The 22,896-nt window shown below is 45.3% G+C and overlaps 1 protein-coding gene across 1 annotated transcript in view; it reads left to right on the top strand.

Annotated features, from left to right (window-relative positions):
- The first annotated feature begins 267 nt into the window (after positions 1-267).
- The window catches only part of LOC120050918 (rho guanine nucleotide exchange factor 4-like), a 101,933-nt gene continuing 79,304 nt past the window's right edge, over positions 268-22,896 (top strand). Inside the window, exons 1-3 of the mRNA XM_038997445.1 lie at positions 268-2,760; positions 12,562-12,834; positions 13,377-13,506. Coding sequence (XP_038853373.1) covers positions 1,243-2,760; positions 12,562-12,834; positions 13,377-13,506 — 1,921 coding nt within the window. The 5' untranslated portion in view covers positions 268-1,242. The remainder of the gene's footprint in view (positions 2,761-12,561; positions 12,835-13,376; positions 13,507-22,896) is intronic.

Raw genomic sequence — 22,896 nt, 5'->3', positions numbered from 1 at the left:
TGGAGGAGAGACATCTCTAACCATACAGACACTACAGACTGTAGGGGAGACATCTCTAACCATACAGACTGGAGAGGAGACATCTCTAACCATACAGACACTACAGACTGGAGAGGAGACATCTCTAACCATACAGACTGGAGAGGAGACATCTCTAACCATACAGACTGGAGAGGAGACATCTCTAACCATACATACTGTAGGGGAGACATCTCTAACCATACAGACTGGAGAGGAGACATCTCTAACCATACAGACTGGAGGAGAGACATCTCTAACCATACAGACACTACAGACTGTAGGGGAGACATCTCTAACCATACAGACACTACAGACTGTAGGGGAGACATCTCTAACCATACAGACTGTAGGGGAGACATCTCTAACCATACAGACTGGAGAGGAGACATCTCTAACCATACAGACACTACAGACTGTAGGGGAGACATCTCTAACCATACAGACACTACAGACTGTAGGGGAGACATCTCTAACCATACAGACTGTAGGGGAGACATCTCTAACCATACAGACTGGAGAGGAGACATCTCTAACCATACAGACACTACAGACTGTAGGGGAGACATCTCTAACCATACAGACACTACAGACTGTAGGGAGGCTAATTGTGCTGCAAACAGTCCAACAGGCCTCTCTGAACCCTTATCTTCCTACCTGGAGACCAGAAGCCTGCTATTGGACAGTGCGGAGAAGGAGAAGGGCCAGCAGCCCATTCCCCACCAATCCCCCAAGCCTTCCTGGGACAGAGACAGACAGGAGTGTAGCAACTCACCTGAGGCTTTAGGATTAGAGGACAGTTTGTTTACTGAGGAGGACAGCTCATACAGATCCTACCTCCAGACCAGCTCTCACCCTGCCGTCCTGCAGCAGGATCGTGGGGTGAGGATCGTGAGGTACCCCTATCCCGGCGTCAGTCTCAACCTGCTCTCCCTTACTAGCCTGGAAACAATCCTAGAGGCTGATCCCGACCACTCCCTGGACAACTCTGCTACAGTGGAAGATGAGACGGGAGATGAGGAGGAAGATGAGGAGTGGAGAAAGATTGTTAGGATAAGGCCCACTGAGGAGGACAGAGGCACTGTTCTTCTGTCTGGTGACATCATCATATCCTATGTGCCCACTTTCAGCCCGTTGTCGTGTCGTCCTGAGGACTTGTCCAGTATCGAGTCTTCAGAGCACCAGCTGGTCTTGTCGACCTTTGACCCCGATGACCCCAGGGTCATGACCTTACCACACGAGAGGGACACCTCGGGCAGCGAGAGATGCTCCAGTCCCACCCCCACCTCTGTGTCCTACGATTTTGACACCACCAGCACTAACAGTGAGGAGATGGAAGAGTCCATCCTGCCTGTCTCAGGGGGGAACGCCAACCTCCACAAACCCATGAAGAGCAAGTCTAAAGGAGGCCGGGCGGGGAGCTCCAAGTTCTCTGTCTTCGCCAAGATGCCTTCCTTCAGGAAGAAGAACAGTCTGAAGAACACCAAGGTGGACAGCTCGCCCCGGGACTCACCCGACCTGGGCAGGGAGCTGGGGGGAGGACATAGGGGACAGGGGGAAGACACCTCAGACGACGACAGTGTCTTTTTGACGGTCCAGCAGGCCTTCTCCTCCGGTCCGGTGGGTTGCTACGAGACAGAGGAGGAGGACTACAGCTTCTTCCCCTCCACGCCTCGCACCAACCACGTCCACCTGCTCTTCAGGGAGGGGTCCAGCAGCCCAGACACCCCTCTGACCTCCCAGCCCGGAGGTCTCAGACACAACCAGACTGGGGCCCCCGAGGGCCTTCACGGCTACAAGAGGAGCAAGAGCTCAGACAGCCTCAACCTTCGCATGCGCTTCGCCCAGGCCCAAAAGTCCCTGTCCAGCCTGTTTGAGTCTCGCTCCATGGATAAGGAGAACGAGGAGGAGCAGGGGAGCGTTGAGACAGGGAGTGAAGGGAAGGTGGGGCGAGCCAAACAGTCCTGGAGGAGGCTGAGGACCAAAGAGGCTGAGCTGGTGAGGAGGACCCTGTCTGTCCCGGTCGGGGATGGGGTCGAGGGAGAGGACGGTGGGGGTTTGAGGACGCCCAGACAGATCCACAGTGAATACGCATCCTGCTCGGCCTCAGGCTCAGTGCTCAGTGTCCCTGGGTCCCCCTCCTCTCTCAGGGCTCTGAATCTCACCGACCCCCTCACCAAGAGGGGTCTGCAGGACAGTCAAAGCAGGGCCGGGGCCGACACGCCACAGGGCTGCAAGTTGGATGGCGAAAGGAGGAAAGGGAAGGTCACGCCCAACGACCTGTCAATCAACTTCTCAGACTCAGGACCGCCTTACTCGCAAGACTCTGAGGCTCCGCCCGCAAATGAATCCAGCCCCCTGGCGCCCATGAGCCCCGCCCCCCTGGCTGCATTAGCCAATCAGCTGTCCTGGTCCCCAGGGGGAGGCTATGAGAGCACAGCGTGTAGCATGGTAGCTACACCAGACACCCCAGTGAGACCCATGAGCCCCAAGCCCCACAGCCCCAGATCTGCTGCCCAGCACAGGGCTATCTGCTACCCCCCCACTGCCTCTGCCCGGGCCTCAGTCCTGTATCTGCTCCTCATGGGCCAGTCAGCCAGTGTTGAGGGACTGTCTGACCCGCCAGAGAAGCCCAAGACCCTGAAGCCCCGAGCGGGGCCGTTAGACTCCTCCTCCCTCAGTCCATTGGAGGACAGCGAAGTGGACAGTCTGCTTACACCTATGTTCTTCAAACAGTTTGAGGTAAGGCACAGCTATATGATAACAAAGCTATAATGCTCATTGTTATCATTTGTCTGACGGATTGCATGTGTTTTGTTAAGCTGATTCTCCATGGCAGGCAGGGATGGCTTTGTGTGTAACTGAAATAACTGACAATAACTGATCATAACTAATAATAACTGAAAATAACTGAAAATATTGAAACAACTGAAATAACCAATAATAACTTAGAACAACTGAAATAACTGATAATAACTGAAATAACTAATAACCCATATAACTGAAATAACTAATATAACTGCTAATAACGGGTATAACGATACAGCCAGAAATAATGGAAATAACGGGAATAACCTATATTAGCCAATAATAACTGATATACCTGCTAATAACTGATATGTCAGTTATATCAGTTATTTCAGTTGTATCGGTTATTATCAGTTTTATTAGTTATCAGTTATTTCAGTTTTATAACCGATAACTGATATTATTGATACTGCCGAAATAACTGATATTAAGTGAAATAACGGAAATAAATTAAAACTTATATAACTGATAATAACTCGTACGACTGAAATAACTGATCACCGATAATAACTGAAAATAACTGAAATAATGCATAATAACTACTGATAACTGATAACTGAAAATAACTGGTATAACCGATAATAACCAATATTAACTGATATTACTGAAATAACTGATGCAACTGAAATACCTAATATAACTGATAATAACTAATTTAACTGATATTAACTGAAATAACTGGTAGAGATACTCTGAATTGAATGATCGGCTATGAAAAGCCAACTGACATTGACTCCTGAGGTGCTGACCTGTTGCACCCTCTACAACCACTGTGATTATTATTATTTGACCCTGCTGGTCATCTATGAACATTTGAACATCTTGGCCATGTTCTGTTATAATCTCCACCCGGCACAGCCAGAAGAGGACTGGCCACCCCTCATAGCCTGTTTCCTCTCTAGGTTTCTTCCTAGATTTTGGCCTTTCTGGAGAGTTTTTCCTAGCCACCGTGCTTCTACACCTGCATTGCTTGCTGTTTGGGGTTTTAGGCTGGGTTTCTGTACACCACTTTCAGTTTATTTTATTTTTACAGGGACAGTGCACATTAATCAACGTTTCAGTAAAAGTGCCGGTTTTAGCCAGCCGGCTAATTTTCAACCGCAGTCCCTGGGCAGGTTATTAAAAACAATTACAATATAGACAATCATTGAGCACTGAGCACACGCAGAGCAACATAGGACAAGCAAGACATAGCATACAGACAGAGCAACATAGAACAAAAAGCAGCAAGACAAAATTCATAAAAGCAACAAAGTGTTTCCACACCTCACAAGCTACAGACAACATGGAAAGCGGCAATACACAGCTAGGGATTTTGATCACAAATCTGATGGACCTTTAGCCATGTCTTCATGCATTTTGTGAAAGTGTGATAGGTGGTGCAGTTATGTGTGTCTGATGGCAGTGTATTCCAGACATGGGAAGCTCTCACAGAGAAAGCGGATTTACTAAAGGTGCTTATCCTTAAGGGAACTATACAGTCACCTCTCATGGCAGACCTTGTGGATCTGCTGCCATATGTTTGGGTTTTCTGTTGAACAAAAGTACTGAGTGGAGGGGGAGCCAGGCCATTTAGGATCTTGAATACAAGACATGCGTCGGTGTATTGCACAAGATTTTCCCAACTCAGGAGCTCATGCTTTCTGAGGATGTAACAGTGATGATGGCTATTGGGCTTCCTATCAAGCACTTTGAGAGCCTGTTTGTAGACAGACTGAATAGGTTGTAATGTTGTACAGCAAGCTTGGGCCCAACTAGTCAAGCAGTATGTTAAGTCCGGGAGTATCATAGATTTGAAGTACAGTTTTGCTACCTCTGTAGTCAAACAATTTCGTATAAATCGGAAATTAGCTTGGTTGAATTTGGTTATTTGAACTACCTTTTTCACATGCTTTTTAAAAGAGAGGTTGGAATCAGGTATGATGTCAAGGTACTTAAAATCAGATACAACCTGGAGCTTCTCCCCTGCCACATAGACATCTGGCTCAGGAGCATCTGTTGCCCTCTTTGTGAAGAACATGCAAACAGTTTTTTTCACATTTGAGATGCAAACACGAATTCACTGAGCCACTTTGTAACCTGGACCATTACAGTAGTGAGTTCTTGTGCAGCTTGTTGTTTGCTCTTTGCATGCACATATATCACTATTATCTGCATACATTTGAACTTCAGACCCAGTACAGACAGAAGGCAGATCATTAATGTACAGGCTGAACAGGAGGGGCCCCAGTATTGACCCTTGGGGCACGCCCACATCATAGCTAAGAGTAGGCGACAGCTCATTGCTCACACTGACACACTGAGTTCTGCCTTCAAGGTATGATTTCATCCATCTCAAGGCATCAGGGGCAGACTTTGTGACATCAGCTGATGTAAGAAGGGCTTTATAAGTACATTTGATTGATATAACTGATATTACTGAAATAACTGATAATAACCAATATAAGGGCCTCCCGGGTCGCGGCCGGCTGCGACAGAGCCTGGGCTCGAAACCAGAAGCTCTGGTGGCACAGCTAGCACTGTGATGCAGTGCCTTAGACCACTGCGCCACCAGAGATTCTGGGTTCGAGCCCAGGCTCTGTCGCAGCCGGCCGCGACCGGGAGGTCCCTGGGGCGATGCACAATTGGCCTAGCGTTGTCCGGGTTAGGGAGGGTTTGGCCGGCAGGGATATCCTTGTCTCATCGCGCACTAGCGACTCCGGTGTCGGGCCGGGCGCAGTGCACGCTGACCAGGTGTACGGTGTTTCCTCCGACACATTGGTGCGGCTGGCTTCCGGGTTGGATGTGCGTTGTGTCAAGAAGCAGTGCGGCTAGGTTGGGTTGTGTTTCAGAGGATGCATGGCTCTCGACCTTCGCCTCTCCCGAGTCCGTACGGGAGTTGCAGCGATGAGACAAGACTGTAACTACTACCAATTGGATACCATGAAATTGGGGAGAATAAATAAATAAAATAATAAAAAATATTTAAAAAACGATAATAACTAATGTAACTAATATAACAGATAATAACTGATATAACTGAAATAACGGATAATAACGATAATAAATGATATAATAATGAAGAATGCAGACATTATACTAGTTAAACAGCCCAAAACATGTAATCTATTAAAGAAAAATAAATGATTTATTCCCTTTACAGCTAGACATCCTTACTATACTATCAAACTCCCTCAGGGAACATTTTTGATTGACAGGAATATGTTGTTTACAAGAAAAGTCTCCTCTGTCATCTGCTCTTCCAACGTTTTGTCCCCATCATGATAGAATGGACCTGACTGTTAGTTTAACATAATTAAAAAATATATATATTTCATCTTTATTTACCAGGTAGGCCAGTTGAGAACAAGTTCTCATTTACAACTGCGACCTGGTCAAGATAAAGCAAAGCAGTGCGACAAAAACAACAACACAGAGTTACACATGGGATAAACAAACGTACAGTCAGTAACACAATAGATAAATCTATGTACAGGGTGTGCAAATGTAGTAAGATTAGGGAGGTAAGGCAATAAATAGGACATGGTGGCGAAATAATTACAATTTAGCATTAACACTGGAGTGATAGATGTGCAGATGATGATGATGTGCAAGTAGAGATACTGGGTTGCAAAGGAGCAAAAAAACAAAAAAAACAACATGGGGATGAGGTAGTTGGGTGTGCTATTTACAGATGGGCTATTTACAGATGGGCTGTGTACAGGTGCAGTGATCGGTAAGCTGCTCTGACAGCTGGTGCTTAAAGTTAGTGAGGGAGAAATAAGCCTCCAGCTTCAGTGATTTTTGCACTTCGTTCCAGTCAAAGGCAGCAGAGAACTGGAAGGAAAGGCGGCCAAAGGAAGTGTTGCTATGGTGACCAGTGAGCTGAGATAAGGCGGGGCTTTACCTAGCAAAGACTTATAGATGACCTGGAGCCAGTGGGTTTTGCGATGAATATGTAGCGAGGGCCAGCCAACGAGAGCATACAGGTCGCAGTGGTGAGTAGTATGTGGGGCTTTGGTGACAAAACGGATGGCACTGTGATAGTCTTCATCCAATTTGCTGAGTAGAGTGTTGGAGGCTATTTTGTAAATGACATCGCCGAAGTCAAGGATTGGTAGGATAGTCAGTTTTACGAGGGTATGTTTGGCAGCATGAGTGAAGGAGGCTTTGTTGCGAAATAGGAAGACGGTTTTAGATTTAATTTTGGTTTGGAGATGCTTAATGTGAGTCTGGAAGGAGAGTTTACAGTCTAACCAGACACCTAGGTATTTGTGTCCAAAGAAGGGCCAGATGTATACAGAATGGTGTCGTCTGCTTAGAGGTGGATCAGAGAATCACCAGCAGCAAGAGCGACATCATTGATATATACAGAGAAAAGAGTCGGCCCGAGAATTGAACCCTATGGTACCCCCATAGAGACTGCAAGAGGTCGGACAACAGGCCCTCCGATTTGACACACTGAACTCTATCTGAGAAGTAGTTGGTGAACCAGGGGAGGCTTGGACTAAGTTGCTGCAGGTTGCTGCGGGAGGTGCAGAGCTTTTGGCCGGGGTTGGGGTAGCCAGGTGGAAAACATGGCCAGCTGTAGAAAAATGCTTATTGAAATTCTTGATATCGTAGATTTATCGGTGGTGACAGTGTTTCCTAGCCTCAGTGCAGTGGGCCGCTGGGAGGAGGTGCTCTTATTCTCCATGGACTTTACAGTGTCCCAAAACTTTTTGGAATTAGTGCTACAGGATGCAAACTTCTATTTGAAAAAGCTAGCCTTTGCTTTCCTAACTGCCTGTGTATATTGGTTCCTAACTTCCCTGAAAAGTTGCATATCGCGAGGGCTATTCGATGCTAATGCAGTACGCCACAGGATGTTTTTGTGCTGGTCAAGGGCAGTCAAGTCTGGAGTGAACCAAGGGCTATATCTGTTCTTAGTTTTTTGAATGGGGCATGCTTATTTAAGATGGTGAGGAAAGCACTTTTAAAGAATAACCAGGCATCCTCTACTGACGGGATGAGGTCAATATCCTTCCAGGATACCCGGGCCAGGTCGATTAGAAAGACCTGCTCGCTGAAGTGTTTTAGGGAGCGTTTAACAGTGATTAGGGGTGGTCGTTTGACAGCGGACCCATTATGGACGCAGGCAATGAGGCAGAGATCTTGGTTGAAGATAGCAGAGGTGTATTTAGAGGGAAGTTGGTCAGGATGATATCTATGAGGGTGATGACCTGACTGTCAGTTTAACATCATGCTAGAATGTCCCGACTGTCAGTTTAACATCATGATAGAATGACCTGACTGTCAGTTTAACATCATGATAGAATGTCCTGACTGTCAGGTTAACATCATGATAGAATGACCTGACTGTCAGTTTAACATCATGATGGAATGTCCTGACTCTCAGTTTAACATTATGATAGAATGACCTGACTGTCAGTTTAACATCATGATGGAATGTCCTGACTGTCAGTTTAACATCATGATAGAATGACCTGACTGTCAGTTTAACATCATGATAGAATGACCTGACTGTCAGTTTAACATCATGATGGAATGTCCTGACTGTCAGTTTAACATTATGATAGAATGACCTGACTGTCAGTTTAACATCATGATGGAATGACCTGACTGTCAGTTTAACATCATGATAGAATGACCTGACTGTCAGTTTAACATCATGATGGAATGTCTTGACTGTCAGTTTAACATCATGATACAGTAGCCATGTTAACCCCTGCTCCATCAAGAGGATGAGGGAAGGCCAGGCAGGGTGCACTATGGGATAAAGTGTTGACTGTCTTTCACTGGCCCTGTTCCGCCTCAGTGTAACTGGTGTGAAATGGCTAGCTAGTTAGCGGTGCGTGCTAGTGACATTTCAATAGGTGACATCACTTGCTCTGAGACTTTAAACTAGCTGTTTCCCTTGGGCTCCAGCTTGTGTGAAACGATGGGTAACAATGCTTCGTGGGAGGCAATTGTCGATGTGTTCAGAGGGTATCTGGTTTAAGCCCAGGTTGGGGCGAGGAGAAGAACGGAAGCAGCGCTTTTACATCAGCCTCGGGCTCAATTTAAATAACAGCTTTGGGCACTTCATCTCTTTCTACAGTCAGGAGTGTGTGTGTGTGTGTGTGCGCGTGCTTGTTTAAGATTAAATGCAGAATAAGCCCTTCATCTCCTTTCCTCCCTCTGTTCTCTCCTCTTCTGAAAGAGAGATGATGAAGTAGGAGGAACCAATAGTGATCTCTTACTTTCCTCCACTGTGCTCTGCTGTCACTGGCGTGGCATGGTACATTTCCATTCTGTGAATTAGTCGTCTCACGTCCCGCCTGCCAGCCCTGAAACAGCTCAGCCAGCCCAGCCGTACACAGCAGGCAGCTGGGAGGGGGACTGTGTGTTCAAGCCCCCCCCCTAGTGGAGTTTGCAGGAAGCACCCAACAGGGATCCAGGCATGTTTTGTCTAGATGGGAAGCAGCCAGGGCCGGACTACTGCATTTGGGGCCCCGGGCCTCCTACCTCCAGGGGGCTCCCCCAAACAGCTAACTTGCTGTATTTCAACACATTTTGACATGGGGCAGAGAGAGGGGAAAAAATGGCATAATGTTATTCTACACATTTTGTCATGAGGCTGGGAGAAAATGTTCCTGTTTTAATGCTAGTTTCCTTCAATTCTACACATTTTGCCATGGGGCAGAGAGAAACATTGGCTGTTTGATGTCATGGGGGGGGGTTTAGGGTAGCAGGTAGCCTTGACGTTAGGGTGGTGGGCCAGTAACCGAAAGGTTGCTGGTTCGAATACCGTAGCCAACAAGGTGGGGGGAAAAATCTGTCACTGTGTGTTTGAGCAATGCACTTAACTGTAAGTGTTTCAGGGGTTCTGTACAGTGGTGACCCACTCCCTGTGAGTGTTTCAGGGGTTCTGTACAGTGGTGACCCACTCACTGTGAGTGTTCCAGGGGTTCTGTACAGTGGTGACCCACTCCCTGTGGGTGTTTCAGGGGAAGGGGTTCTGTACAGTGGTGACCCACTCCCTGTGAGTGTTTCAGGGGTTCTGTACAGTGGTGACCCACTCCCTGTGGGGGTTCCAGGGGTTCTGTACAGTGGTGACCCACTCCCTGTCGGGGTTTCAGGGGTTCTGTACAGTGGTGACCCACTTCCTGTGGGTGTTTCATTGGTTCTGTACAGTGGTGACCCACTTCCTGTGGGTGTTTCAGGGGTTCTGTACAGTGGTGACCCACTCCCTGTGAGTGTTTCAGGGGAAGTTGTGATGTGAAAAAAAATTCCATTATACTGTTGTGTGTAGCAGGACAAATATAAACAGTCTAAAGTATTATCTTTAAAACGGCTAAATATTCTCTCATTCTCATGTCAAAATATGAAGAATAGCATGAGGTTAGGATAATTAGGTTAAGGTTAGGAAAAGGGTTAGCCAAAAGGCAAACATTATTCAAACATTTAATTTTTGACTTCACTTTGACATTAGCTGCATCCCTTCTAACCATGACCAAGCAGGCCGGGACACAGAGGCTAAACTAAACCATCCCTTCTAACCATGACCAAGCAGGCAGGAACACAGGCTAAACTAAACCATCCCTTCTAACCATGACCAAGCAGGCAGGAACACAGGCTAAACTAAACCATCCCTTCTAACCATGACCAAGCAGGCAGGGACATAGAGGCTAAACTAAACCATCCCTTCTAACCATGACCAAGCAGGCAGGAACACAGGCTAAACTAAACCATCCCTTCTAACCATGACCAAGCAGGCAGGGACACAGAGGCTAAACTAAACCATCCCTTCTAACCATGACCAAGCAGGCAGGAACACAGGCTAAACTAAACCATCCCTTCTAACCATGACCAAGCAGGCAGGAACACAGGCTAAACTAAACCATCCCTTCTAACCATGACCAAGCAGGCAGGGACATAGAGGCTAAACTAAATCATTATAAAGTCATGTGAGATAGCTCAGTGTTTATGAGCACAGGAAATAGTCAGTGGGAACTACCTTACCTGTCACGTGCATCATTTACACCAATCAAGACAATTTCATTCACCTGTTCCATCATAGTGATCAACACTCCATAACAACTGTTCCATCATAGTGATCAACACTCCATAACAACTGTTCCATCATAGTGATCAACACTCCATAACAACTGTTCCATCATAGTGATCAACACTCCATAACAACTGTTCCATCATAGTGATCAACACTCCATAACAACTGTTCCATCATAGTGATCAACACTCCATAACAACTGTTCCATCATAGTGATCAACACTCCATAACAACTGTTCCATCATAGTGATCAACACCCCATAACAACTGTTCCATCATAGTGATCAACACTCCATAACAACTGTTCCATCATAGTGATCAACACTCCATAACACCTGTTCCATCATAGTGATCAACACTCCATAACAACTGTTCCATCATAGTGATCAACACTCCATAACAACTGTTCCATCATAGTGATCAACACTCCATAACAACTGTTCCATCATAGTGATCAACACTCCATAACACCTGTTCCATCATAGTGATCAACACTCCATAACAACTGTTCCATCATAGTGATCAACACCCCATAACAACTGTTCCATCATAGTGATCAACACTCCATAACAACTGTTCCATCATAGTGATCAACACTCCATAACAACTGTTCCATCATAGTGATCAACACTCCATAACAACTGTTCCATCATAGTGATCAACACTCCATAACAACTGTTCCATCATAGTGATCAACACTCCATAACAACTGTTCCATCATAGTGATCAACACTCCATAACAACTGTTCCATCATAGTGATCAACACTCCATAACAACTGTTCCATCATAGTGATCAACACTCCATAACAACTGTTCCATCATAGTGATCAACACTCCATAACAACTGTTCCATCATAGTGATCAACACTCCATAACAACTGTTCCATCATAGTGATCAACACTCCATAACAACTGTTCCATCATAGTGATCAACACTCCATAACAACTGTTCCATCATAGTGATCAACACTCCATAACAACTGTTCCATCATAGTGATCAACACTCCATAACAACTGTTCCATCATAGTGATCAACACTCCATAACAACTGTTCCATCATAGTGATCAACACTCCATAACACCTGTTCCATCATAGTGATCAACACTCCATAACAACTGTTCCATCATAGTGATCAACACTCCGTAACAACTGTTCCATCATAGTGATCAACACTCCATAACAACTGTTCCATCATAGTGATCAACACTCCGTAACACCTGTTCCATCATAGTGATCAACACTCCGTAACACCTGTTCCATCATAGTGATCAACACTCCGTAACAACTGTTCCATCATAGTGATCAACACTCCGTAACACCTGTTCCATCATAGTGATCAACACTCCGTAACAACTGTTCCATCATAGTGATCAACACTCCGTAACAACTGTTCCATCATAGTGATCAACACTCCGTAACAACTGTTCCATCATAGTGATCAACACTCCATAACAACTGTTCCATCATAGTGATCAACACTCCATAACAACTGTTCCATCATAGTGATCAACACTCCATAACAACTGTTCCATCATAGTGATCAACACTCCATAACAACTGTTCCATCATAGTGATCAACACTCCATAACAACTGTTCCAGCATAGTGATCAACTCCCCACCCTTGTCCCCCATGTGCACTATAGTTTGTAGTGAAAGTGACATTGACAGTCTCATTTAACCAGTTGACTATTCACCCAAAGACCAGTCAGGATGGATGTAGACCCAGCAGCCAGGCAGGGGGAGGAGGGAAGAGGCTAGCAGAGCTGAAGACTCCTGGGTCTGGACCGGACACTACTGCCTTAGCCCTCAGACCACCACTAGGCCACAGGCCGGACAGGGATCCGAGACGCCACCGCTGCTGCTCAGATGACCTGTGGATCGAAGAGGAAACGAGACGGAAGCGGAAGCTGGCCCGAGTGATGAGGGGAAGCCTGGGACAACTCAACACACACTGTCCTGAAGAGCTCGACAAAGTAGGACTCCTCCATGCTTACCCGTGCAAAACAACTTACAGCCTAGGGAGATGGATTTTGTCTCTCTCCTCCTCCTCTTCCTCCTCCTTCCTCCTCTTCATCTACGTACTGTCTCGAGGATGGTTCCCTCCTCCTCCTTCATCTACGTATTGTCATGAGGATGATTCCCTCCTCCGTCTCTTCTATCCTTCGTCAGCTGTCTTCGACTGAGTCTTGACATCTTTCCTTTGTTAACCCCCCCCCCCCCCCCCCCCCCCCTTCCATTTCATCTTTTGTGGATGTCTTTCTCGCTCGCTCCTCTTTCCGTACCAGTCTCTCTCTCGGCTCCTACTGTTAACATGCATGCACCTTCAGCTCAATCTGTTCAGGAAAAAAACATTATTTCTGTTGCGCTATCACATGATATAGTACACGTATATTCAGGATTTAAACTAAGAAAAGGCAGGGTCTTAACATTTAAAGTGAGCATTATACTAACTATAGACTTCTAGGTATGTAGGCCTTGTTGGATCCCCAGCTTTGATTTTGCCTCTTCCCCACAGTCGCATGCTCCAGTGTCCCTGTCGACCATGGAGGCATTCTCTGGGATGCTCCTGAAGACCCACTGCTTCTCCCAGAGCACCCCCATCGGTCTGGACTGTCTGGGCTGGCGACGACGCATCTCCTACCCCTGTGAGTAGCTCCTACCTCCTCCTCCTCCTACCCCTGTGAGTAGCTCCTCCCTCCTCCTAACCCTGAGAGTAGCTCCTCCCTCCTCCTCCTCCTAACCCTGAGAGTAGCTCCTCCCTCCTCCTCCTCCTAACCCTGAGAGTAGCTCCTCCCTCCTCCTCCTCCTCCTAACCCTGGGAGTATCTCCTACCTCCTCCTGCTCCTAACCCTAAGAGTATCTCCTCCTCCTCCTCTTCTTCCTTACTCTGAGAGTAGCTCCTACCTCCTCCTAACCCTGAGAGTATCTCCTACCTCCTCCTCCTCCTAACCCTGAGAGTATATCCTACCTCCTCCTCCTCCTAACCCTGAGAGTAGCTCCTCCTCCTAACCCTGAGAGTAGCTCCTCCTCCTAACCCTGAGAGTAGCTCCTACCTCCTAACCCTGAGAGTAGCTCCTACCTCCTAACCCTGAGAGTAGCTCCTACCTCCTAACCCTGAGAGTAGCTCCTACCTCCTAACCCTGAGAGTAGCTCCTACCTCCTAACCCTGAGAGTAGCTCCTACCTCCTAACCCTGAGAGTAGCTCCTACCTCCTAACCCTGAGAGTAGCTCCTACCTCCTAACCCTGAGAGTAGCTCCCACCTCCTCCTCCTAACCCTGAGAGTAGCTCCTACCGCCTCCTCCTCTCTCGCTATGCCAAGGTTGGTTCCAATACTCTACAATGTCTTTCTTCATGATGACCACCTATTCACTAGATTATAGGTCCCCTGTTCCCCATCCCTGGCCCCCCCACCCCTGGCCCCCAACCCCTGTCTCAGACTCCAAATCCATTCCCTGGATGTAATTCTGTTTGAGGGACTTACTGTATTTATAATTTAGTTCCGTGTTTAAAATCATGTCCTCACCAAATCCTGGATTAGCCTGCGGGCATCATGCCACGCACTGCAGCAACATCTGTTGTGAAACAACGACTTTATTCTGAAGCTAGGTGTAACACTACTCTGAGCCAATTACAATTATTACTGTTTTGGCATGGACATAGTGTTGTTGTAGTACTGCCTGTCACCAGCAGGGGGATTCACATCCTCTGCACATCAGTGGTCCCACAGTTTATTGGAGCTTGGAAAGGCATTGTGCTGTTCACATTAACAGACTGTGGAGGAGAGCCACAGTACTCTAAAACATCATCAGTTTTAAATCCAGGTCAATGACCTTTAGTCTCTGGAAGATATGCTGGTATCTCCAGATGGATCGTCTTTTGAATTTTGTGGATTTTTTTTTTTTTTTAGTAGTCCTGTTCAAAATCCAGCCGTCACTTCAGTGGGAGAACACAGAGTTCTCCTGGAGGGTGTTTGTTGTGTGTCTCTGTGTGTGTGTGTCAGATTGTCTGTCTGACTCTGCTCTTCGTCTGAGAAGCCTGTAGGAGATGGAATATGGTAGGAGAGAATTGTTTAGGAAAATATCATTTATTCATTATCTACAGTTTTGGCTTTCTTTCAGGACCATTTTGATAAAAGCGAGCGATAGGTGCTCGACTCCTTTTTCTATTGCTCTGACTGTGAGAGGGTCTCCAGGGTAACCTATCATACTGCTGAGTGGGTGGACATTAGGTTGTGCTGAAGTCATTGGGTGGGCGCGCACACACACACACACACACACACACACACGCAGAGGCAGCAGATTGCATGCCACTCAAAGTGAGGTCAGTGTTCTTGCACCAGATGCCTTCCGTGTAATTTGATTCATTTTAGTTAATTGAATTGAAAGGCCAATCAAAAGACAAGTGTAGTGTCAACCTCTTTAGCTGACTGGCTAAAGGGCTGTGCACCATAGAAATAGAATGACTAGAATGGGCATCCCTATTGAAAGTCAGTAGGTTGATGATGTGGTAGTTGTATTTCTGTGGTATACACCATGCAGTGAGCTAAGCCACTTTTCACCTTCCAACACCATACTCATCTGTATTCATCATATCCCATGAAAGGATGTTTTCAAACGAGACAGCAGAACCACCATGTCTCTCGGTGTCCTATGAGACAGCAGAACCACCATGTATCTCTGTGTCCTATGAGACAGCAGAACCACCATGTCTCTCGGTGTCCTATGAGACAGCAGAACCACCATGTCTCTCGGTGTCCTATGAGACAGCAGAACCACCATGTCTCTCTGTGTCCTATGAGACAGCAGAACCACCATGTATCTCTGTGTCCTATGAGACAGTAGAACCACCATGTCTCTCTGTGTCCTATGAGACAGTAGAACCACCATGTCTCTCTGTGTCCTATGAGACAGCAGAACCACCATGTATCTCTGTGTCCTATGAGACAGTAGAACCACCATGTCTCTCTGTGTCCTATGAGACAGCAGAACCACCATGTATCTCTGTGTCCTATGAGACAGCAGAACCACCATGTATCTCTGTGTCCTATGAGACAGCAGAACCACCATGTCTCTCTGTGTCCTATGAGACAGTAGAACCACCATGTCTCTCTGTGTCCTATGAGACAGCAGAACCACCATGTCTCTCTGTGTCCTATGAGACAGCAGAACCACCATGTCTCTCTGTGTCCTATGAGACAGTAGAACCACCATGTATCTCTGTGTCCTATGAGACAGCAGAACCACCATGTCTCTCTGTGTCCTATGAGACAGCAGAACCACCATGTATCTCTGTGTCCTATGAGACAGCAGAACCACCATGTCTCTCTGTGTCCTATGAGACAGTAGAACCACCATGTCTCTCTGTGTCCTATGAGACAGTAGAACCACCATGTCTCTCTGTGTCCTATGAGACAGTAGAACCACCATGTATCTCTGTGTCCTATGAGACAGCAGAACCACCATGTATCTCTGTGTCCTATGAGACAGTAGAACCACCATGTCTCTCTGTGTCCTATGAGACAGTAGAACCACCATGTCTCTCTGTGTCCTATGAGACAGTAGAACCACCATGTCTCTCTGTGTCCTATGAGACAGCAGAACCACCATGTATCTCTGTGTCCTATGAGACAGCAGAACCACCATGTATCTCTGTGTCCTATGAGACAGTAGAACCACCATGTCTCTCTGTGTCCTATGAGACAGTAGAACCACCATGTCTCTCTGTGTCCTATGAGACAGCAGAACCACCATGTCTCTCTGTGTCCTATGAGACAGCAGAACCACCATGTCTCTCTGTGTCCTATGAGACAGTAGAACCACCATGTATCTCTGTGTCCTATGAGACAGTAGAACCACCATGTCTCTCTGTGTCCTATGAGACAGCAGAACCACCATGTATCTCTGTGTCCTATGAGACAGCAGAACCACCATGTCTCTCTGTGTCCTATGAGACAGCAGAACCACCATGTCTCTCTGTGTCCTATGAGACAGCAGAACCACCATGTCTCTCTGTGTCCTATGAGACAGCAGAACCACCATGTCTCTCTGTGTCCTATGAGACAGTAGAACCACCATGTCTCTCTGTGTCCTATGAGACAGTAGAACCACCATGTCTCTCTGTGTCCTATGAGACAGCAGAACCACCATGTATCTCTGTGTCCTATGAGACAGCAGAACCACCATGTCTCTCTGTGTCCTATGAGACAGTAGAACCACCATGTCTCTCTGTGTCCTATGAGACAGCAGAACCACCATGTATCTCTGTGTCCTATGAGACAGTAGAACCACCATGTCTCTCTGTGTCCTATGAGACAGCAGAACCACCATGTCTCTCTGTGTCCTATGAGACAGCAGAACCACCATGTCTCTCTGTGTCCTATGAGACAGCAGAACCACCATGTATCTCTGTGTCCTATGAGACAGCAGAACCACCATGTATCTCTGTGTCCTATGAGACAGCAGAACCACCATGTATCTCTGTGTCCTATGAGACAGAAGAACCACCATGTCTCTCTGTGTCCTATGAGACAGCAGAACCACCATGTCTCTCTGTGTCCTATGAGACAGCAGAACCACCATGTCTCTCTGTGTCCTATGAGACAGCAGAACCACCATGTCTCTCTGTGTCCTATGAGACAGCAGAACCACCATGTCTCTCTGTGTCCTATGAGACAGCAGAACCACCATGTATCTCTGTGTCCTATGAGACAGTAGAACCACCATGTCTCTCTGTGTCCTATGAGACAGCAGAACCACCATGTCTCTCTGTGTCCTATGAGACAGCAGAACCACCATGTCTCTCTGTGTCCTATGAGACAGCAGAACCACCATGTATCTCTGTGTCCTATGAGACAGCAGAACCACCATGTCTCTCTGTGTCCTATGAGACAGTAGAACCACCATGTATCTCTGTGTCCTATGAGACAGCAGAACCACCATGTCTCTCTGTGTCCTATGAGACAGCAGAACCACCATGTATCTCTGTGTCCTATGAGACAGCAGAACCACCATGTATCTCTGTGTCCTATGAGACAGCAGAACCACCATGTCTCTCTGTGTCCTATGAGACAGCAGAACCACCATGTATCTCTGTGTCCTATGAGACAGCAGAACCACCATGTATCTCTGTGTCCTATGAGACAGCAGAACCACCATGTCTCTCTGTGTCCTATGAGACAGTAGAACCACCATGTATCTCTGTGTCCTATGAGACAGTAGAACCACCATGTCTCTCTGTGTCCTATGAGACAGTAGAACCACCATGTCTCTCTGTGTCCTATGAGACAGTAGAACCACCATGTATCTCTGTGTCCTATGAGACAGCAGAACCACCATGTATCTCTGTGTCCTATGAGACAGCAGAACCACCATGTCTCTCTGTGTCCTATGAGACAGTAGAACCACCATGTATCTCTGTGTCCTATGAGACAGTAGAACCACCATGTCTCTCTGTGTCCTATGAGACAGTAGAACCACCATGTCTCTCTGTGTCCTATGAGACAGTAGAACCACCATGTATCTCTGTGTCCTATGAGACAGCAGAACCACCATGTCTCTCTGTGTCCTATGAGACAGAGGCTGCAGGTTCTCACTGAACCTGTACTTTGTCAAGGTTTTTCTAAGGTTTTGATCAGTAACCATGCTCAAATAGTTAGCCACGGTGTATTGTCGATTTAGGGCCAGATAGCACTGCATGTTGCTTTGTGCTTGTGTTTCCCAATAAGCAATGTAGTTTTGTTTTGACTGTGTTGTAATTTGGTTTATTTTGATTGATTGGATGTTCTGGTCCTGAGGCTTCAGTGTGTTAGTAGAACAGGTTTGTGAACTCAGGACAAGCTGGATGAGGGGACTCTTTTCTTTGCTCAGCTCTTGGCATTGCAGGGCTTGGTAATTATGTGAGAGGATCACTATTTTAAATGCTTCCTCAACATAATTGCTCTTGTTTGAGTTTTTATTATTAGTAGATATTGGCCTAATTCTGCCCTGCATGCATTTTTTGTAGTTTTACTCTGGATGTGTAAGATAATCTTACAGAACTCTGCATGCAGGGTTTCAATGGGGTGTTTGTCAAATTGGGTGAAATCTTGTTTTGCAAGTGGACCCCACACCTCACTGCCATAAAGTGCAATTGGTTCAATGACACATTAAATTAGTTTTAGCCTAATTTTGAATTTGTTTTTTAAGGGCGTAGAATGCCCTGTCTGCTTTCTCTCGCAGTTCATTAACTGCCTCATTTAGGTGTCCAGTTCAGCTTATTTTTAACCTAATTAATTGTAGTGTGCAGTACTCTATATATTTAAACCTAAGTAAGTGTAGTGTGTGCAGTACTCTATATATATGTTGTACCAATTGAGAACTTTGGTCTAAGATCTGGATCTTCTCTGGAAAATCCTTATTTTAGTATTTTTGGGGTTTACTGCCAGTGCCCAGGTCTGGCAGTACTGCTCTAGCAGGTCCAGGCTCTACTGTAGGCCATGTGCTGCGGGTGACAGCAGGCACAGGTCATCTGCCAAAAGTAGGCATTCAACCTCTGAATTGTGGAGGCTAACACCAGGGGCTGATGATTTTTCTATAATAGTGGGCAATTCGTTGATGTAAATATTGAAGAGTGCAGGGCTCAGATTGCAACCCTGGCGAAGGCCCCGCCCTGGTTTATGGTTCTGTTATTTTCTTGCCAATTTTGATGCTGCACGTATTGCCAGTATACATTGAATGAATGATGTCATATGTATTACCCCCTACGCCGCTTTCAATAACTTTGTAGAACAGTCCTGTATGCCAAATAGAATCAAATGCTTTTTGGAAGTTGTTAAAGCAAGCGTAAATGTTGGTGTTATTTTGGTGGACATGTTTGTCTATCAGTGTGTGTAGGGTGTCTCTCTTTCTCTCTCTCCCTTTTCTCTCTCTCTCTCTCTTCTCTCTTTTCTCTCTCTCTGTCTCTCTCTTTTCTCTCTTTTCTCTTTTCTCTGTCTCTCTCTCTTTTCTCTCTTTTCTCTCTCTTTTCTCTCTCTCTTTTCTCTCTCTTTTCTCTGTCTCTGTCTCTCTCTCTTTTCTCGCTCTTTTCTCGCTCTTTTCTCTCTTTTCTCTCTCTGTCTCTCTCTCTTTTCTCTCTCTTGTCTCTCTCTCTGTCTCTCTCTTTCCCACAGTTCTTGTCTTATCATCAGGTGAATGATAATGGCAAGAATAAGTAACCAACATTTAAAAATGTATAGATTTGATAGTTTTTCATTATTTTGACCTCCCCACATTATATAACATAGCCTATTCGCTAGAAATGTAAGACCAACTAGGGCTGTGTCGATTATGGAATTTTAGGTAACGATTAATTGTCATGCAGATGGCCACAGTTATTGTCATAATTGTAATTTCTGTTGAAAAATGTTTTGAACTTGTAATGCATCATAATGCTTTTCGAAGGACATACATAATGAATACAACACACCTCTCTCAAAAATAAATGGTTTTGACCATTTTCGAACTTTTAGAAATTAAGTTTCTCCTCCCAACCGTACCATTCTGCTCGTAAAATGATTACTAACTTTACCCACTTCATGAAAAAATGAAAACTGATAGTGTAAACTATATCTGGGTGAATATAAAGTTGAATCCGCCTTCTTCTTAAATGAATGTATTAAGATGATTATGGCGATTATTTATACGATTGTTGCCCTACTCCAAACACGTTTGCTAATAGCAGCTGTTTAGTTAGCTGAACAAAGGTTAGTAATGTGTTGGCAAAAATGTATGTCCAAGTCCAAAAAAGCAGCCGACGTCACATGCCACAACTGAAAGGTTGCTATTTCGAATTCCGGAGCCGACAAGGTGAAAAATCTGTCGCTGTGCCCTTGAGAAAGGCCCTTAATCCTAATTGATTCAGGGGCGCTGTATAATGGTGACCCTGGCCATGACCCCATTCTCTGCAAGTGTCTCAGGGAAAGTTGAGATAAGCAGGACACATATTTCCATTACACACTTGTGTGAAACAGGATAGACATAAACCCCAAATGATTATATACTCATGGGTGCTTTTTTAATACAGATACTCCAGTGAGTGTAATTAGCTCCAAGGAGTGTAAGTTGCTCAATATTAGAAGTTCAGAAATAAAGTTGACATCGTTAGGAAGAATATACTACTGTTTCTACTGTAGGTATGCAATTCAACATTTAATTAAAACCAGTTGAGCTGACAGCCGTTTTACACTGTTTCGGTTTGGTGATATAAATGGATGTAATGATGCAGCCGACCACCAGAGGGAGGCAAATACAAGGTTATTCGACAGAGGACCTTTACATGGTCCTAGGAAGGTCTGGATGGCTCTCTTCTGACTTATAATGTAAACATATACATATTTTTTTTAAGTAATTCTAGTGCCCGATTTTGGTGACTATCAGCTTAAGAGGTTTTAAAATGTTGTTGCTAGCGATATTCACATTTTTTATCCGTGAACCCCCTGCAGTACCTCTGCGGATCCCAAGTTGAATACCCCTGGTGTAGTGGAAATGTCTGGAACCTTCTCCCTCATGTCTACTTCCGTGTGTTCTGAGTGAATATGTCCTTTTTGAAGAAATCCGGAACCTTCTCCCTCATGTCTACTTCCGTGTGTTCTGAGTGAATATGTCCTTAATGGAGAAATCTGGAATCTTCTCCCTCGTCTTGTTCCCTGTGCTCTGAGTGAATATGTCCTTTATGGAGAAATCTGGAACCTTCTCCCTCATGAGTGAAAACAAAACATTTATTTAAGTTTGAATTATTTTGTACATGTATTGTAGCCAGCCAGACAGCGATATATCTTCATGTGTTGATCTAACTTGGGTATGGGATATGAATATAGGATATGAATATGGGTTATTAATATGGGATATGGATAAGCAGACATGACTGTAGTACAGTGAAGGCTCCTCAGAGGAGGAAGGGGAGGACCATCCTCCTCAGTGAATTTCATTTTTTAAAGTAAAACATTTAATAAGTTATCTTATTTAGATAAAAGTATGCTATAAATGTATTAATGTCACCAAATAATTTATTAAAACACACTGTTTTGCAATGAAGGTCTACAGTAGCCTCAACGGCACTCTGTAGGGTAGCACCATGGTGTAGCCGGAGGACAGATAGTTTCCGTCCTCCTCTGGGCACATTGACTTCAATACAAAACCTAGGAGGCTCATGGTTCTCACCCCCTTCCATAGACTTAGACAGTAATTATGACAACTTCCAGAGGACATCTTCCAACCTATCAGAACTCTTGTAGCAAGAACTGACATGTTGTCCACCCAATCAAAGGATCAGATAATTATCTAGTACTGAAAGCATAAGCTACAGCTAGCTAGCACTGCAGTGTATAAAATGTGGTGAGTAGTTGACTCATAGATGGAGAAAGACAATAGTCCAAATGAAGGAGAAGCAAGAGGGATGCTATGTTAGCTAGCTGGCTATGACTATCCAACACAACACTGGAACTCTTCCAAGTCAAGGTAAGTTTTTGTTTTTACTAATTTATTGCCCGCTGGTGTAAGTGCTAAACTGCTTACTGACTGTACACTAATGTTACTGCATGATTGTAGCGGATTTACTAATGCATTAGTTATATTAGCTGTGTTGACTATGATGTTACTTTACACTGTAGGCTGTGTGTAGCGGTTATGATATGGTTTGGTTTGGAAAGTTTTTTTTTGCCCGGTCACATACAGCTGATGTGTTGTGCATTGAAGTCCACAAGTGATAGAGGAATTTTATTCCTATGTGTTCGTTAACCAATTCAATTATAACAAAGCAAACACTCTGTCCGCTTCTAAGAATTTGTAAGGTTCTTATTTGCATAAAATAGACAAAGACCAGTCTCCAAATTAATCAATAGCTTTATTCTCGAGAGCTCTGTTTATCATTTCCGGTACATTGGTTTATATACCTCACATTTCGTCATAAACGTCCCTCCTCCTCTCAGATACAATGGCAACATAGTTCACAAGTCTTCTTCTCATACATTGTCCGCCACCTGTTATACAATCTACTACCAGCCCAAGGTCTCTCCCCTCCC

This window comes from Salvelinus namaycush, chromosome 7 (genome assembly GCF_016432855.1).
Source record: "Salvelinus namaycush isolate Seneca chromosome 7, SaNama_1.0, whole genome shotgun sequence".
NCBI lineage: Eukaryota > Metazoa > Chordata > Actinopteri > Salmoniformes > Salmonidae > Salvelinus > Salvelinus namaycush.
This window is presented reverse-complemented; position numbering and strand designations above follow the sequence as displayed.